This window comes from Sorex araneus, chromosome 6 (assembly GCF_027595985.1).
Source record: "Sorex araneus isolate mSorAra2 chromosome 6, mSorAra2.pri, whole genome shotgun sequence".
Taxonomy (NCBI): Eukaryota; Metazoa; Chordata; class Mammalia; order Eulipotyphla; family Soricidae; genus Sorex; species Sorex araneus.
Window position 1 is genome coordinate 36,704,915 of NC_073307.1, and position 20,014 is coordinate 36,724,928.

Consider the following 20,014-nt stretch of genomic DNA (forward strand, 5'->3'; position numbering starts at 1 on the left):
ATGGTTCCTTTCAGAAGATCTTCTAATTTGTTTTCATGGTTAAATAAGACTAATCGCTCATGCCATAGACTTCTCAGAGATGGAGGGAGTGTGGGATCTGGGGGCAATGGGGACAAAGTATATGTGCCAATATGGCCCAGAATGCGGGAGAAAGTGAGAGCAATCCATGAGTGCAGTTGCTCTGTTCTAGGTCACAGATGGTGAGTGCCCATGCAATCCTCAGGTCCATCGAGGTCTGTCCTGTGATCCCCTATTGAAGCTAAGCAACTATCTTACTTTACACAGCAAGGAATGGGCCAGGTCTCAGACCCAGACCCCGACCCCTGCCCTCTCAATCTCTAGGTGGATTAGAGGCTCCCTGGTGGTCTGCCCTGGTACAGGAGGTCTGACTGGGAGCCAGCATCTCTCCCCTGCTAGGTCTCATCGCAGGAAGCTTTCACACACCAGGGCAGAGGAGCAGTTCGAACGGGGAACGGAAGACCTACATAACCTCCAGAGTTTATTAGCTGGTCTCCTGCAGAACATTCTAGCTAGCTGCAGCCAAGCACAGGCACTCTTGCCTCGCCCCATCTCCCCCTGCATGTCTGACAATGCCCACCTCTGCTGGCAATCACTCACTTTCTCTCTCCTTTCCAAATTCAAGGGCCAACTTTGCTTTAGAACACACCTACAGTCTTGCCCTAATTTGATACAATGGAAAGCAAAATGGTTCTCAGCACTAAATATATAAGCAATCTGGGAGCTTTTCATTGATTCCCATGTTTGACTGGCAGAAGGGACAAGTGACACAGCTAGATGCCAATAATGGGCAAAAATCACTAATAATGTTGGCTCACACTTCCTGGTTTAAGGAATCTGGACCTAATTGCTCTCAATTAATCTGCTCCACCCTTTGATCGCTTACTTATCAGATTGGGAAAGATAGATTTAATAGTGCTTGCTTGAAACAGGTTCTTTAATTGGAAACATCACAGCATTTAGCTCACTTTGTACTCCAGCAATTAAGAACAATTTGGAAAAGTGTTGTTGATTTTTTTTACACTATTGTCTCCTTGATTAGATTTCCAAAGCTCCAGACAAAACAAATGACAATACTAGCTAGCACTATTGGTGCAAATAAAAGCCCAACAGCCAGATTACTTACTATGAGAAATGCGAGCCATCCTCATCTATTTCGTCAGTGTCTGATATTTATTTCCCTGTGTCCCTGTCTCTTGTGTCGGGAGGTAGCAATACCTCTTATAAAGGGCATCGTTCTGTACCCGCCCTCATCCAATTATCTTTTCTCCAAATAAGCCAAATCAACAGCAGAAATTATTTTTCTTGATTAAGCACCCACATTTCTCTTGGGAGGGAACAAAACAAACAATTAATCTTTCCTTATTTGTTCTCACCAGTCCCTGCCTCCTTCCATGCCGGCTATCCAGGTACCTGTGGCAGCCGCTCGGCAGCAATTAGGCCTGAGCAGAAAATGAATGGAATCGAGGCGGAGGGTCTAATCTGCTGAGAGGCTGAGTGAGATGGCAGGGTTAGACCAGGAAAATTCCCTTGTCGTCGGAACACTGTTCAACATTACTACCTGACTTCAGCATAATTAACCAGGCTGGGGAATTTATATGAACTAAGTAATTGGAAAGAATTAGCAAGAGATATGTACATTAATCTTTACCAGTTACACAGTGTTTAATGAAATTAAGGATCTCGGGCGCCTTGGCTTGCTTAGTTTGCACGCTCTGTAGCTCTGTGCTTCACCTGTGGAGGATGGAGAGAAGTGGGGGGTGGGGGGGAACAGAAAATTCTCAAAACTTTAGAGGGAAACAAGAAGCCATCCAGAGGGTCACAAGCAGGCTCTTTGTTAAATGAATTATAATCAGCTTCTAGGATAAAGATACTAGTGACATTTTTCTTTAAAAAACGAATTATTATATAGTTAGGTAGTAAAACTTATAGAGATAAAAATGGTGCCTGGGAATTGTTTAGATATACTGGGAGAGACTGGTTTGGGTGTGAGAATACAGGTAGCAAGACTATCGCTGAGTTGATAACTGCTGAGAAGGGATGGTGGGTATCTGGAATTTTAAGATATATTATTGTATACTGTAATCACGGTCACTGTCATCTCGTTGCTCATTGATTTGCACCAGTAAGGTCTCGATTGTGAGACTTGTTACTGTTTTTGGCATACTGAATGTGCCATGGGTAGCTTGCCAGGCTCTGTCGTGCAGGCGAGATACTCTCGGTAGCTTGTAGGCTCTCCGAGAGGGACGCAGGAATCGAACCTGGGTCAGCCTTGTGCAAGGCAAATGCCCTACCTGCTGTGCTATCGCTCCAGCCCATTATTGTATATTATTATCGGTAATTAAAATACTACAGTGGTGTAATATATTATTCTTTTCTCTACTTGCACACTGAAAATTTCCACAATGAATAAGGATGAAAAGAAAACTTTCTTTAGAGCAATATCCAATATACAGTAAAATGTGTGTGTCAGAGGCTGGGTGTGCAGCTCAGCACAAGAGAGCACTGTCTTGTTCAATCCCCAGCACCAAAAGAAAGAAACAAGCAAGCAGCTTCTGCAGAAGAGAAAGGAAGCAGCACATGTCTGTCCACCTGGATGCCATGAGCACTTTGTGTGCTGGCTGACGGTTATGCATCACAGGCTGCACAGGCCCGGCCATCCTGGTGGGACAAACGCAACTGTCTACATCCCTAATACACAGCGGGGTTCTGTGAAGACTCAGGAGCCCACAGCACACACATCCGATCACACATGAATCCTCAGCACCCTAGGAGGAACGCTGGTCTTCCTAGCAGCTCAGAGTGGTGACCTGCAGTCCAAATGCATTCAAACCTGCTCCATAGCAGGGCGGCAGCGGGGGGGGGGGGGGGAGGGGTGAGGGCACAGATGCAGAATGCCAGCTTCAGGACAGAAGCTGAGGGGCTCGCCTCTCCTGGGACAGAAGCAACTGCTTTTGGGAAATGGCTTTAAAAAGAAGCGGTGGTGGCGGTGTGCGGCATGTCTTTCCATACGTGGGTCATGGTGCCACTGGTTACCATTTCCAGCGAGACTTCAGCTGGCTTTCCTGAAATGAGTCCGGGGCCTGGGGACTGTCACAGTGGGCTCAATCTAGAAAGAGCCAGAAGCCCACTGACAAACCAGAAGCATAGCACTGCAGCCCCCACACCCATTTCATTGGCATGGGCTCTCATGGGGAGCCTGGAACCTCAGTGATGACTGACAGTAAAAATTAGATCAGGGGCCAGAGAGATAGCACAGTGGGTAGGATACTTGCCTTGCACACAGTCAACCAGGGTTGGATCCCAGGCATCCCTCCCCCCGACTCCCTGCCAAAAAAAAAAAAAAAAAAAAAGACAAAGGAAAGAGAAAACAAACCCTGATCAGTAGGGACTAGCAAACCAGATGAACACCAGCAAAACTTCCCAGGCTAAGACATTTCCAGTAGGATCCTGATCCAAGCTTTGGGGTAAGCATGTTTCCATTCCACTCCCTTTATCCAGAAAGATTGCTCTCCATTAAATCACACACTTGGGGATTCCTAAAGCTTTCCAACAGTCATCACAGATCTCTCCTCCCACCCCTGCCCCCCTCAACATGCATAAGACAAAACTGTGGATCCCGCTTCCTCCAGGCCCATCACCGGAAGTCAGTGAACTTCTAAATGATTGGATTCATATTTATTCCCTTGAAATTTGGTTTCATTAAGAAATAGTATGTCGGCTGGTCTCTGAAAATTTAAGAATGCGCCTGCACTAAAAATTATTTTCAATGAAGTCTATGCCGTTTGTAGATCAGTGGCTTGCAAGCAGAGAAAAGTCAAACCATTTGAAATGAAGCAGCATAATTTTCTAGACCCCAAATGCAAACCTTTAAAATTTAGAGAAAAAACACTGCCCTAAGTAATTATGGGTAGCCTTCAGAAAGTGTCTTAAGCTTAACACCAAAACATCTAGAACTATCTACCCTGAAATCTAAGAATCTGTAATTCATTGCCTACAAAAACAAAACTTAGGAAAAACAAAGACCTCTTCTTTCCCTTTGGTCAATGGTTTCCCCCTTATGATGACAAGCATGTCTGCCCAAGTGTAGATAAGTGGGTTAGGGTTTTCCTGTGTGAAAAACAAGCCATGGAAACTGGAGTTATAGGATTTCTCACCAGGCGCAAGGAAAACATGTATGCACGAGAGAATCTGGAAACCCCGGCTAGCAATGATGGATTTAAGTTATTAACAGATCAAAAAGAGATGGATGGTGGTTTGCTCTTCTTAATCTACATCATCATCTAGATCTATTTAAAGATATGTGGGGCACTAACAAACTTGGTTAAGGTTTCGATAAAATCAGTAAAAATAATCTGCCCCCGTTACATTGAGTCGGTATCGATCAATAAAATCACTTGTACAAGGAAAGTACTGTTAAGTACTGACAATCCTGGCCATTAATATTATTTAACACACTGTTCACAAGCTTTAACGAGAACAAAGAACAGTTTGTCTCGAGTTATAAGCCGGACCCTCACAGATACTGTTCCTTCTGTGGGCTTCTTGGGGTATTTTTTAAGCTCAAACTGTACATTCCTCTTTCACCACCTCCACTCCCCACCATACACACACACAGTCTGGCCTCATGTGAGGTCTGGCTCTTGACTTGTGTGACAGTTTCAAGGAAGTTCTTAGAAGAGGTGGAGCTGCCATAACTTCACTTCTTCTTCTTCTTTATCTTTTATTTTTTTTGGGGGGGGGTCACACCTGGCGATGTTCATGGTTTACTTCTTAACCTGTGGACTGAACCCAAAATTCTATGGACTGAGTGCAGGGCCAGGGCAGTGATCAATAGGACATGACACTTTCCCGTGGCATTTTGGATGCACTCACTATGCTTAGGAATTAAAGACAAAAACAAAAAAGCAAAACCAAACCAAAACAAACAATCCAAGTCCAAGGTCTAGTGTACAAGCTCTGAATGCAGGAAACCTCATCTCCCAGGTACCAGGTACCAAGGTGTCAATAACCCCTAATACTGCTGAAGGCGGGAAAGAAGGAAAGAGAGAGAGGGAGGGAGGGAAAGAGGAAGGAAAAGAGAGAGAGAGAGAGAGAGAGAGAGAGAGAGAGAGAGAGAGAGAGAGAGAGAGAAGGTGAGAGGGTGAGAGGGGAGGGGAGAGGAAGGAGGGAAGGAAGGAATTGCAATGACTTTTTCCTAGAGCTGGATGGCTAGGAAAGACTGTGCATGCCTTATGAACATGAAAATGGAAGAGAGAAAAAGAAAAAGGATAAAAAATACTTTATATAGTTTTTTTTAATTTTTTTTTCTTTATTTTTTAATAAGTGAGTCACCGTGAGGGTACAGTTACAAATTTACCCATCTTCGTGCTTGTGTTTCTCTCATACAATGTACCAAAACCCATCCCTCCACCAGTGTCCATTCTCCACCACCAATGAACCCAATATCCCTCCCACCCTCCAATCCCATCTCCCCCCAACACCCCACCCCGCCTCTGTGGCAGGGTATTCCATTTTGTTCTCTCTCCTTTTGGGTGTTGTGGTTTTTAAGAGTGAAAAAAATGAGAAAACTTCTTGAGGGAACAAAACTAACCTGGAGATGATTAGAATCTGAAGATCTTAATTAGCAGCAACCCCTACTAACATAACCTCTGCAGTTTTGATGACTCATTCCCCAGCAGCATCTGATTTGAAGTGGTTTGCAATTTTGCCAAAATGAGCAAGAGGCTCCTTCTCTAATGAGTGGAAACACTTGAGACCCGAATCTCAGTTTAGTCTCATTTCGGTGGCTCACCCCAGGTTAGTTATGCCGACCCTCTAATTCTCGTGGAGCGATTCAAAATACCACAATGCTCTGGTGATGGGTGTGGTGTTGGAATTGTGCACATGAGAAATCATTAATAATAGCATTGTAAACCAAGGCGTGTGAATGAAAAGGAAAATAGCTCATGGTTAATATCAAGCCTATAAGTATACTGATATATTTCAAAATTCATACAATTTTAATTTAGCTTCAGTTATTTACATGCTAGAATTAAGTTGCAATATTTATGTTGGTGGTGGGTATTTTTAAATGATTAACTAAATGAAGTTGAAAACAAAACAAAACAAAACAAATAGTTTGAGATTCTGCACAGGGCACAGAGAAAAGCCCCCAAAAGAACACTAACTGCTCTTTTCAATTTTTCCCAGAAAGATAAAAATGCATGCCTTCCAATCATTTCAGATCACCTGTGAGTCACATCTCAGACGTGTAAGTGGTTTGAGGTAATGAAAGATTCACAACAGAATCTCCTATGGTAGAAAGAGTCCACGAGAGGGCTTGGGGTGTTTTCCCAGCAGCCAGAAACTGCTTGGCTAGTGGGAGACTAGACAAGGTCAGCTCTGGGGCCAGGGGTCAGCACATGGGTCTGCAGATCCGAAGACACTCTCCCCCTCTTATCCTCGCCCCCCACCCCCATGCCAAGGATGGTGTTCCAGCAAATTCCTAGAGCAACAGGTGATGACGTCCCTACAACAGCCCTTGAGACAGTAATTTTCAAAGTCAAACACCACTCCTGACATTTTAACAGTGTTCCCTGCTGCCTCAGAGGGAAGAGAACCAAGTGGCTGCAAACCCTTTCTCTTTGGCAAAGAAGGAAGCTCTGGGAAGAGAAAGCTAAATAGGAAAGGAAACGGTAGAGATGGAGAGGCAGCCTAGAAATACATGCCCACCCCCCCACATTCTCTAGAGAAGGAGGATGGGAAATCCATTTAGATTGCAATTACAGTGCTATTATTACATTGCCAAATACAATATTACAATCAGAAAAATAATTCAACTTGTTTTCTAAACTTGTCCATGTTGAAGAATGTATTAGACATGTGGGCCCCCAGTTACCCTGAACACTACTTGGGAATCCTCAAAATCTACATGATCTGTTTAAGTATATACATATGTAAACATACATACAGACATATATGCACATGAGACAGTTCTGAAACTTGTACCTGGGACAGGGAAGTGAAGAATTTAAAGAAGTCTTAAATTAAGCCTAATCAGAAATTCTGAGTAATGTGTAAGCAGGAAAACTCTCTCTGTCCTGCACACAAGTCATGAGCCCTAGAATTTTGAGCACCAATGCCTGGACCGCAAGGACATGGGAAATGAAGGTAAAAACCAATGTTTATTAAAAGTAGGGTAGGGGTGTGTGTGTGTGTGTGTGTGTGTGTGTGTGTGTGTGTGTGTGTGTGTGTGTGTGTGTGTGTGTGTGTGTGTGTGTGTGTGTGTGTGTGTGTGTGTGTGTGTGTGTGTAGGGGGGGCTCAAAAAGATGAGTTCCAAAGAAACTCATGGGTCCATCGCCAAGACAAGGGAGACTGAGAAATAAACCGCTTCCCAGATTTGCAAACTAAACAAATGGAATGCCCTAATGGCTTATGGGGGACCATGCAAAAGGCGCTCATTCAACTTACAATACTTACATTATTTCACATGTTGTAAAATTGAGATAGTTCATCCTCTCTTTATATATAAAGGTCTGAAATTCATATAAAATTTATGTTTGCAGAACATCTTAATTTTGACATGCTATGTCTTAAATGTTTCTGAGCTACATGTCAGTAGTGGCTGCATATAGATAGCAAAACTGATGGTATGTAAATTGTCAGATGATGCAATTTCAGGTGACACTGTAGATGAACACATTCAGATGCAAGAGGAGGAAAGGGGATGGGGTTTTCCTGGATAAGCTCAGTTACAAGAAACATACCAGAGATGACATGGCATCAAGTACTCAGTCTGCAAGAGAATGTGGAATAATATTTGTGCCATGATGAGAAATGAAAATTAAGATGTAATTGACAAACTACTTAACAAAAGCATAGACAAAAGCATACATGATACAGAGGAAACCAGTACAGAAGTACAATGGAGTCTCTGATTTTATCATTCTGATCAATGTTTATAAATATACAAAAAAAAATATTTTGCAAGTATGCAGCAAAGATATTAGCCACTGTCTCTCTAATAGAACTTCAGAGGTTTTCTGAAATATTAGATTTTAACAGTAATGTCTAAGTAAAAGACTCTGAAGCAATGACAATCAAGGACCTGTTTAGGCTGTATCTGAAATTAGTATTTATAAGATGGCTTATAGTTCAGGGTGAGAGATGTGATTCAATATGAAAGCACATGCCTTAACTGTGTGAGGCCCTGGGTTCCATCTTTGACATTGGCAATGAACAGGGAAAAAAAAAAAAGATTAATGCTTCAGGTTCAGGGATTGGGTCAATGAGGAGTTGTTTGCCCTTTTCAGAAACGCTACATATTTTAAAAATAAGAAAGTGTGGACAAAGACTTTGGGTTTACTTGATTAAAATTATGATAAAAGTCAAATAAAGTTATTCACTATCTACTGAATTTCCATAAATTGTCAAAAATATCTTAAAATTAAAATAAAATTGGTCCACTAGATTCAGATGGAAAATGGTACCTAGAATTTTATTTCCTGGGAAACTGATAGCTAATGAATTAAAAGATAAGAAAACAAGTTTTGAAAATATCAACTAAACACATTAACTGTTTTTTCTTCCCTTAAAAAAACCCCACAGGGCTTTAGTACAGCGAGTTAGTACTTGTCTCATATGGTATCAGGTGGCCTGGGTTCAATCCCTGGCACCATATGTAGTCCTCAAGCCCTACCCGGAGTAAGCAATGAGCACCGCTGGGTGTGGGTCAAAAAACAAAAAATAAAATAAAATAAAATAACAGCAGGGCAGGTTAGAAAATAGGACAAGGAGAATTCTCAGAAATAAAAAAAATGACATTAGATAAAACTGAACTGTCAATAGACAGATGGTCAGTACTGACAGGCTGAAGCAGGCTGCCTCTCTCTGCCTCCTATTGCATACAACAAATCCCAGACGTAGAGATAAAGCCAGAGATGGCGAAAGGCTCAGGAAAGAAAAGACCAGCCTGGACTCCAGGAATGACAGAGTTTTATCTTTCCTGCACTTTCTTTCTGGGGGAGGGGGGAAGGCAATGGTGAAAGGGGAGCTCCTAGGAATGGTCAGTGGACTTGGGTGCCACAGGGTGCTGGGGATGGAATGTGAAGATGCGTGCAAAGCCTGACCCTGACCTCCTCACCATCTCCCTGGGCCATTCCTGGATTCCTTCTGCCTCACAGGTTCCAAGTTGGAGCAGAAAAAGTCCGCCACCAGGAAAGGCCAAGAGAGGCAGGCAAAGCGACAGTAAGACCCATTTTCTTAACAAAAGGTCCACAGAAGAGACAGCTTAGCAGAACAGAAAAACTGTGGACACTAACCACCTACTGCAACCAAACTTCATGGAAAAAGTCCCAGGCCCCACCGACCTCCACTCACATGGCTGAAGCAAGAAGCCTAGAGGCCCATCAAAGTGAGGCCCCCAAGGGCAGGGGGTGGGAGAGGGGCCAGAGAAGGAGCCGAAACAGTCACCCTCACAGCCAGCAACACGAGCCCTCCCAGGGGTTCAGTAAAGACCACATGAGGCGATACTCCAGGTATCAGAGGCTAAGTGGTAGCTTAGACGTGTACCAAGATATGGGAGCCAGTGGGATCACCGCGTCCCCCAACCTTCCTCGGCGTGAGCAGTGTCAGGGATGGCCAAGTCAAACAGGAGGCTTACCTAATACCCGAGTCTTAGACTGCAACACGCAGACACATAGGATGCAATCATCATCATCCATCATAACAAAAAATCAGGAAGATCTCAAACTGAATGAGCAAGATAATCAATAGATGCCAACACAGAGATGACAGAGATGTGAGAATTATCTGACAATGTTTTTAAGACAGTCACAGGAAAAAAAAAAGGCTTCTATGAGTAATCACAAACATGTCTGAAACAACAGAAAAAAAAAAAAAAGAAAAACTCAGGTTAGAAAGATAGTACGGGGTTAAGGTTCACTCCTTGCACACGGATGACCCAGCTTTGATCCCAAGCAGCACACATGGCTTCACTAAGCCTGGCCAGGAGTGATCTCTGAGCACAGAGCCAGGAGTAAGTCATGAGCACTGCCAGGTATGGTTCAAAAGGAAGGAAGGGAGGAGGGAGGGAGGAAGGAAGGAAGGAGGGAAGGAGGGAAGGGAGGAAGGAAGGAAGGAAGGAAGGAAGGAAGGAAGGAAGGAAGGAAGGAAGGAAGGAAGGAAGGAAGGAAATATAAAGTCTTAACAAACAAAGCAGAAGCGGCAGCAAGAGAAACAGGGAATGGCTGAGAGGCTAGAAGCACATGCCTTGCAAGTCTGAGGCCCTGAATTTGAACCCCAGGGTAGCTCATATGTGCTGAGCATAGTCCCAGGACTGCTGTCTGGGGTCCCTAGAACTACAAAAGACAACCTGGTCTCCTTCACAGGGCCAGGTGCACGAGAGCACTACTGCAAAAGGGGCCGAAGCCCTAGAGAGCCCCTTCTGAGTCCTGTGAGTCAGTCGCACTGAGACTTTGGGAGCTGCAGGAGGGGATCTGACACTTCTGATGGGGGCATGCTGCAGCAGCACTGCGTGTGTGAGACTGTGACACTGGTCCTGTTGTTACTGTCATCCCATTGCTCGTTGATTTGTTCGAGCTGGCACAAGTAACATCTCTCATTGAGAGACTTATTGTTACTGTTTTTGGCATATCCAATATGCACGGGTAGCTTGCCAGGCTCTGCCGCGAGGGCTCGATACTCTCTGTAGCTTGCCGGGCTCTCCGAGAGGGGCGGAGGAATCGAACTCGGGTTGGCCGCGTGAAAGGCAAATACCCAACTGATGTGCTATGTTCCAGCCCTGTTGTTAAAATAAAGATAAACCATCAGACACAAAAGAAAGAGGCCCGAGCAATAGCACAGTAGGCAGGGTGCTTGCCCTGCATGCAGCCAACCTCAGTTCATTCCCCGGCATCCCATGCGGTCCCCTGAGACCCATCAGTGGTGATCCCTGAGCACAGACAGGAGTAATCTCTGAGCGCCACCAGTGTGTCCTGAACACAAAACAAGAAAAGAAAAAAAAAAAGGCAGAGTAAAATGGTTATGGACTTTGTAGATAATCAGTAGCAAAAAAGGCCATGTGAGCACTGTGGCCACCAGTGCAACCCTCGTGAGCATGTGTGAGGGCCACAGTGACCAAACTGTGCATAAGCACACAACTATAGAGGTGAGGCCTGTGGAGAGTGCCTCACCCCAGGGGGGTGCTACTCCCCCCCCCACTCTGCACCACCTCTCAAGTCAGAGCAACAATAAGGGGAACAGAGGAAGGGCAGGAGGCAAAGCTTTTTCTAAAAAAAAAAACAGCAAATAGACCTTTTAGAAATGAAAAACACAATTGCTGAACGAAAAGGTTCAGTGACAGGCTCACAGCAGGACACGGGCACAGAGGAGAGAGTCCGTGACATGGAAGGTAGAAAAGCAATGACTCAACCTGCCCAACGGAGAGGAAACAGACTTTGAAAAATGAAGAGGACCTGGACTTGGTGGGATTGGTATAAACACATTTAATATTCTTGTTGGAAGGAGAGGAAAAAGCTAAAAAACAAACACACAAACAAAAACGGTATGATAGTACAGCAGGCGGGGTGCTTGCCTTGCACATGGCTGACCCAGGTTTGACCCCTGGCATCCCATATGGTTCCGCAAGCATCACCAGGAGTAATTCTTGAGCACAGAGCCAGGAGTAACCCCTGAGCATCACCAGGGTTGGCCCAATCCTCCCTTACCCGTCAAAAAAGTTGAAAAGTACTCCAAGAAATCAGAATCTAACAGTAACAACAATAACAAACCCCATAACAGAAAAAGCATAAACCCACAGATCTAAAAAACCGGGAGAACTCAAAACAGGAAAAACCCAAAGAAATACTCATAAGATACAATGTGATTATATTAAAAAAAAAACAACTAATGATGAAAATAAAATCTTGAAAGTATCCATTTTAAAACAACACCAGGGAAAAAGAATTGCCCTGGCAGTGGGTTACTGTTTCGGAAAGGGCACCAGGCAGTGAACCCAGCGCTCTACCTCTGAGCCACATCCTTGCCAAAGGTGGATTTTTGTTTGCATTATTACGTTTGCATTTTGGAGTCTCTCAAAGAAGTGCTCAGGGGGGCTGGGGGGACACCCTGGTAATACTCGGCCAACCGGATCGGGTGATTCAAAGAGATGGTTGGAGATGCCATGTCACTCAGTCCTGCAGTGTGCTGGGGCCCTAAGGACACCTCCAGGGCTACACCCGGTGATGGTCAGGGAGCCAGGCGGTGCTTGGGTTCAGACTCAGGTCCCAGCTCATACAAAGCACGGGCCCCTGACCATTGAGCTATCTTCTGGCCCCCAGAGTGGATGTGTTTGTGTGATTTCTGAGCGATACCCAGTCGTGCGTGGGGGCACGCAGTGCTGAGGCTCAAACCTGAACCGCCCACACGCAAGCATGCACTCAGCCCACTGAGCTAGCAGGTCAGCCCCCCAAAGTGGACTTTTGAAATCAGATATTGTTGAGGTCACAGGGGCACAATGTTCACTGGTGTTGAAAGTAAGAACAGTCAACTCAGAATCCTTTATCCAGATGATATTCCAGACTTGAAACAGTCTACGGTCCTCACAACGCTCAGGTGGAAAAGCAGAGAAAGCAGGTGATGATTCCATGTACAAATATGAACAAAGAGAGGAAACGGAAAGGAGATAAACAACATCCGCCACCAGTACAACAGCAGGTAAGCGAAAGACTTGGGAGAAGAAGGGCTAGGAGAAAGCACAGATGCTTGGACGAAGTCAAACCATCAGAAATCAAGAAAAGAGGGACTGCAGTGAGAGTTCAGGGGGTAAAGTGCCTGCCTGGCACACAGCTGACAGGAGTTTGATTCCCTCCCCCACCACACCAGCCCCCTATATAATCTTCCAAGCCCCCATTACACCTCGGTTTCTCCCTCTGTGAAATAAAAGCAGCATGGCCAACTGAACACCATGTCCAGAATGCAAGAGCTGGTCCATGGATGAGTGGGAGAGCTGGGAAGGGAAACTGAGCCCAGGGTTCATGATCATGCTCAGGGACTGGGGCATCTTCTGGGGGCCCAGAGCCCAGCTGAGTTCCCCTGAGCTGGAGCTGCTATGGCCCTGGTGGCTGTCCCAGCACCTCAGTGCACCAGATACGAGCCCTAGGACGGAGCCGTCCGAGAAGGCAGGGTGCTGGCATCTCAGGGCTTGCTCTCTTGGAGGGCGAGGCGGAGTCTCCCGGAGGTAGCCAGGCTGCTGCAGCAACTCAGTGCTGTTATACTTGCAGAGACCCAGAGACTGGACTCCGGGAGCCCTTCAGAAGGGGGACCTGTGCCATCCCGTGGATAAGGAGAGACAGCCTCGCTCATCTTTGCGACTTCCTTCCAGCTCCGCCCAGGTCTTCGCACAGAATCAGAAATGGGGGGTGGGGTGGGGTAAGAAGGTGCCCCTTAACTCAACATCCGACAAGAGGAAGAAGCCAACCCTCTCAGGCCCCCCTCCCCACACCTTGATTCCCAAGCCCCCTTTCCTGTGAAGTGAAAACTCTCAGCTTCATAAAACTCTTCTCTGCGCCCGATGCTTTGACCTGCATTTGTGTGCCTGGGCATGTGAACAACAGAAAATACTGAAGCTGAAAGTAATGGAAGGCGTGTGGGAGGAAATGTGGGGAGAGGACTGGGGTGTCGGGCAAGGCTGGCTTCCAGGCGAGCGCACCGGCATCCACCTGCCCCCTGCAGCTGCAGAGAATCCACGTTTCACCCCTGACGATGATCTAACTGCATTTGGGGGGATTTGCTATTTGGCTCTTCTCTGCTGGGCTGCCCCACATGCTGACACGTCCAGGAAACCTACGTCTTCCTGTCATCTGTGCCCCCCATCTCTTCAATTCCCCCTGTCCCTCTGTGTGGAAAAGCCAACAGAGACACACCAGTAAGGCCGCCCCATTCTGTATGGGGCCCTGTGTGCCAACCTTCTGCCTTTACAGCTGGGGCAGCTGGGGGATCTGGGGGTTCTCCTTTTGCTGGGAGAGGTTTGCTCTGAATGTGTCACTGAGCGTCAGCCTGGGAGGATGGACTGTCAGCTTCTCCTCACCATGGCCACGCAGAAGAGCTTGCGAGAAGTCACCAGCAGCCTCTCACTGTCCCAGGAGTTGTCCACTGAGGACAGCAGCGCTGGGGCTGTGGCTGTGTAGGGGCGATGAGGCAGGGGGCGGGAGGGTGGGCAGGGGCTGCCCAGTCCTTTGTCTCTGACGGACAGTGCCCCGGCAGGCCTTCAGGAATGCAGAGCGGAAGTCCAGCTCCTTTCCCTAGACCCAGACCACTCCCTTCCCCCGGAGCCCTGCTGTCCCGGTGTCCTGGTGGGACTCCAAGCCTGCCCCTGTCTGGCCTTGCCAGAGCAAAACTCCCGGAGTGCTGGGACCACAGGGGGGCGTCTGTCTCCTAGGACCTTTCACAACTCACAGAAGTGGACAGTCGTCACCTGGCAGGGGAGACCTTGTCTTCCAGGCTCTGCAGCTTCCTGCATCCTTCTGACAACCCCAGTGCTCACTGCACCACCTTGATGAGATGCTTATGCGCCAGGCATTTCAAAGGAAGACCCCAGGGAAAACTCAGTTTCCTGGTACTCGAAGCCAGATGTGGGTGGGGGCTGTGTGAAGAAGGGACTCGTCTTCAAGGGAGGAGTAAAACCCAAACCAAAGGGTTTTGTAGAATATATATATATATATATATATATATATATATGTATATATATATATATATTAGTATTTTTTTTAAAGGGCAGGTGCTATCTCACTTTTAACCTTTCAATTCAATTTTCTCTACCCCCTATCCAGAGTCAGTCTTAGAGAGATTAACAGCGCTAAGCACCGCTCGATTCTAAATGGGACCAAATGGAGGATGAAAGAACATGGGGGCAGGGACACGGCTTCAGAGGCAGAGCACCTGGCCCCACACATGCGAGGCTGAGAGTTCGAACCCCAGCTCTGCATGAGCCTCCAGACCTCCGCCTGGTGTGGCCCCTGACCCTGCGATTCTCCCCTCCCCCCAAGAAAATAAGCAAAACAACCAAATGGTGGCTGGCAATTTGGAACCAAAATTAGTGACATACATTTCATTTTAATTTATACACTTCATCTTAATCAAGAATGTTTGGTTGTTTGACATATCTTGTATCACCCCCATTTTTTTTTTAATTTTATTGAATCACGGTGAGATAGTTACAAGCTTTCATTTTCGGGTTACAATCTCACAATGATCAAACACCCATCCCTCCACCAGTGCACATTCCCCACCACCAATATGCCGGGTATACCCCCCCTTTCCCACCCTCCCCCTGCCTCTAAGGCAGACAATATTCCCCATACTCTCTCTCTACTTTTGGGCATTACAGCTTGCAACACAGACACTGAGAGGTCATCATGTTTGGTCCATTATCTACTTTCGGCATGCATCTCCCATCCCAACTGGTTCCTCCAGCCATCATTTTCTTAGTGATCCCTTCTCTATTCCATCTACCTTCTCCCCTCCACTCATGAAGCAGTCTTCCAGCTATGGGTCAATCCCCCTGGCCCTTGTATCTACTGTCCTTAATCACCCCCATTTTGTTCTAAGGAAAAAGAAAAAAAAATGAGGTAGATGAGCATCTAGGCTACAATATCTCAAGTGAGGATTTAAACATATCTTACCTGCAAATATGTTTCCAAACCTTGTCTGCGTTGTTCTAACACCTTGGGGATCCAGTTTCTAACATGCTTAGAAGGCATTTCTGGGGTTTTTATACATTTCTTAAGCTGTAAGACAGGAGGAAGAAAAAAATTCAGAAAAGGTCTTTCAATTATGAAGATATTATTTGCATGGGGAAAAGGCCAGTAAAAGTCAGTGAAAGACAATAAACTCCAAAACAGAGGAAAACACACTAAAATTCTGTTCATGAATTCTTTACACAGTTGTAAATGTTAAAGTTTAGTATTCAGGATAAGAATTTTGTATTTGTGGTAGTTGCTTTTGTTGTTATATAATTGTATACAGTTTCAGGTTGAAATAAATTTTTCTTTAAAAAATTATAATTCAACAAATTATAATAGCACCAATACTTTATAATCTTAAAATCAATTAATATATTGAAGTTTTAGCTGAACAAAAAAATGTTTTTTACATCCCCACTCCCGACAAAAAACTTTTCTGATGTAAAGTCTTTGTATATAATTGCTTCACATTAAAAATAAATACATAACTGGGGGGAGGAGAGGTGAAGGAGGGAGGGAGAAAGGGAGTGAGAGAGAGAGAGAGAGAGAGAGAGAGAGAGAGAATAGAGGGGTAAAGTGCTTGTCTTGAAAATAACCAACCTGTGTTTGATACTTGGCACCTCATGTGGTCTCCCAAGTACCATCAAGGGTCACTTACCCCTGGTAGAGAACTAGGAATACACTTCTGAGCACCACTGAATATGGTTTCACTATATCCCCCCCTTTTTTTTCAAAGTGCAATTGCTTGTTACTAGCATCCCTGAAAATACCACATGAGCTAGAATTTATCATTTCGAGTGTTTCTGGAAAACTTCGTTTCATCCCTGAGCACCATCCCACCTATCACGTGGTGACAGTCATACATGACCTCAGACCCTGTCTTAGCACACCGCTGATCTGAAGGGGCTGCAATGCCGAGGCCCCTGGCAAGGGCTGGAGGAAACAGCTGCACGCTCCCACGGCCAACAACCACTGAGGAAATGGGAGCCTGGGTCCTGTGACAGCAAGGGACTGCATGGGCTCTTCTCAGTGAGTTTGGGAGTGGGTCCCCGCCGGGGAGGAGACCCAGGCCTTGTCAGCACTTGGATTTCTGCTTTGAGTGTCCTGGATAGGGACACTGATCTACCCGCACCCAGACTCCCGACTCCTGGAAACCGCAAGGATCCGCTGGTGGAGTTAGAAGCGGCTGCAAGTGTGACCATTTGTTATTCTTCAGCAGAAACAGAGTATAAGAGCCTGGGCAGGAGAGAGCCAGCCTGGGGGGTGGGGGTGAGATGTGGCCACTCGGAAGGGGGCCTGAGTCTGTCAAGGTGAAGCCCATGGCCTGACCACGCAGAGAATGCTGGAAAGTTAAGTGCTGGGGGAGAGAGAAAAACAGGTTTTATTTTGTTAAATGAGAAATATTTCACCACGATCAATTATGGGGGTAAAAGTGATGGGGTTGGGGAGAGAAAAGGTAGGGGGGGGGGGAGAGAGAGAGAGAGAGAGAGAGAGAGAGAGAGAGAGAGAGAGAGAGAGAGAGAGAGAGAGAGAGAGAGAAAGAGACAGAGAGATAGAGAGACAGAGATTTTTATTTATTTTATTTATTTTTTAATAAGTGAATCTCCGTGAGGGTACAGTTACAGATTTACACATTTTTGTGCTCATGTTTCGCTCATACAAAGTTCGAGAACCCATCCCTTCACCAGTGCCCATTCTCCACCACCAGTAAACCCAGCACCCCTCCCACCCTCCCCAATCCCATCTCCCCCCCCACCCCACCCTGTCACTGTGGCAGGGTATGCCCTTTAGAGAGACAGAGATTTTTAAAGGAATTTTTTAAAATTTTAAAGAGATATTTTTAAAGGAATAAAACTCTTATCTCATCTATTTTAAGCATTTCTCAAGCAAGAAAATAAGGTCCCAAACTGGAAAATCATTCTGTAGCAGTAAGCGATTTAAATTTACATGTAAACTGAAAGAAACATCCTTTAGGGGAGACGTCCAGACCAGCCTTGACCCCAGAGCATAGTGTGAAGGGCTGAGAAAGCGAGCGAGCCGGGGGAATGGAAGAAGATGAGAAAGGGAAGAAGAGGCAAAGTGGCGCCGGGGCCTTAGGCACACACACCGGTGACGTGGGAGTGTGGCACAGCTGCAGGACCAAAGCACAGACTCAACAACGCCGACAACGTGAGACCCAAACTATAATTCCCGAACTTTGAAATTCGCCTGTTACAGGTCACAGGTAGCAAGGGACACTGGTGGAGGGAAATTGACAGCCGGGGTGGACTGGCATTGAAATACTGTTTGCCTCAAACTTCACTATAGATAACTTTATAAATCATGGTTTTTTAAATTAAATGAAAAAAATTTTAAAACTCTCAACTCCCAGTATTCCTTAAATTTCTGAACAGAAAATCATCTCTTACGTCTGTCTCTTTTGGTTTTATTTTATTTTATTTTTTAATCTAGAAGATAGAGTGCTGAGCACATTTTTCTTTCTTATTCCTGTCAGAGGTGCTGGGGAAGCTAAGCGTCATCGCTGCTGGGACGGGTGACAGCCGTTAGAGGTGAGTAATGAATTGCTTTCCATGAGGAGAGACAAACCCGGGACACGCTGTTTGCAGGACGCCCAGCTGCTTCCAAGATAAATTCTCTTCTGCCACTCCAGCCCGTGATTAACGGTTTCAGCCAGGCTGTGTCCAGCCAGATGGCCTCTCTGATGCTTGCACACAGCACCCCCTCAGCCCGGGGTCCTCGAGGTGCAGACCAGTCCCAAGGGGCCCAGTCCCTCTCCCTCTTTCTGCAGTGAGAGGTGGGAGACCTTAACTCAGAGCTGACTCCTCAAAAGCCTGCAGGGGCCATTACCCCCAGCATATAAAGAAAAAAGAATAGAAGAAAAAAAAAGATTGGAGTGAGGGGAACACACTGGGCACAAGTCATCTCTGACTATCAGCTGTCCCCCCCCCCGCCCCGCCCCCCACACACATATCAGGGCTCCCTCTAGTTGATGCCACATGCCTCGTTTGAGCAGCTGGGGGTGGAGGGCTACTCCTGAAACAGGCCCTTCATTCAGTGAAACTGGGGAAAACCCCATCTTACACTGGAGTCAAAGTCGGTGACGAGAATGGGAGTCATAAACGTGGAAGGGAGCCCCGCTGAACACAGGCCTGTGCGGAGCTGGGGTAACGGGCGGCAGCTGGGAAGTCACAAGAACCAGGCTCATCACAGGGGGCCCTCAGGAAGAAGCTGACTCTCTCTGTCCCCCTGCATCCGCTTCTACCCCCAGGCTGTGCAGGCAGGAGGGGGTCCAGGACGAGTGTAGCAGAGGAGAGATTCTTAGATCACCCATGACCCCAGGGTGTCGGGAGAACAGAAAAGGAAACATGGAAGAGAGAAGGGGGAGTAAAAAAAGAACAAAGTAGGGGAATTACTGGAGGGCAGGAGTCAAGTGCCGCTGGCACATCAGTGGTGTTGAGAAGTGGTACAGCCAAACAGCCAAGTCACAGAGCCAAGAGCATGGAGTTCTGAACTACAGTCACTTAAAGATGTCCCAGTCAAGGAGTTGGGGGGATGGGCACTTACACTGCAGACAGCTACCCAGGGTTTGATCCCCAGCACTCTATATGGTAGTTGGAGCCCACCAAGCATGGTCCTTGAGCACAGAGCCAGGAGTGTGCCCTGAGCATAGCTGGGAGTGGCCCAAACATGAAAACAAAAATAAAAACGTAAAGTGCCAATCAAGGAGGCAGTGGGGGAGGAAACCCGGGAACACTGGTGGAGGGAAGCTGACACTAGTACTGAAACACTGGATGTCTAACACTCCACTCTGTGCATAGAAGATGACCAAGTTATAACCAGCGTAACACATCCTCAGAAAATGATTTCAGTAACATCATTGTGAGATACAACAATTATCACCACTGACTCTTGGTGATCTGTTTGATCATATGGGATGCTGGGATTTGAACCTGGGTCAACCGCGTGCAAGGCAAATGCCCTACCCGCTGTGCTCTCGCTCCAGCCCCCCTGATCTGTGTTTTGATCATTCCATTTGCCTTTGTGCTGTAACAAACAATGTGAAGTAAATTTATTTGTGCCTTCGAAGGGGGGCAGGCTGGGGTGGTGGATGGGAAACTGGGGACAACGGCAGAGGGAAGGGCACACTGGTGGCAGGACTGGTGCTGGAACATTCAATGCTTGAGACGACTGTATTATGAACAACTTGGTAAATCACAGTGTCATAATAAACAATTTTTGAAAATAATTTAAACTCAACTGTGAATAACTTGCA

At 46.2% G+C, this 20,014-nt stretch overlaps 1 protein-coding gene across 3 annotated transcripts in view; it reads right to left on the reverse strand.

The window, feature by feature from the left end:
• The window catches only part of SNX24 (sorting nexin 24), a 140,569-nt gene that overhangs the window by 37,570 nt on the left and 82,985 nt on the right, over positions 1 to 20,014 (reverse strand). For all 3 annotated transcript variants that reach the window (XM_055141553.1, XM_055141554.1, XM_055141555.1), the window contains exon 3: positions 15,682 to 15,786. In XM_055141553.1, coding sequence (XP_054997528.1) covers positions 15,682 to 15,786 — 105 coding nt within the window. The remainder of the gene's footprint in view (positions 1 to 15,681; positions 15,787 to 20,014) is intronic.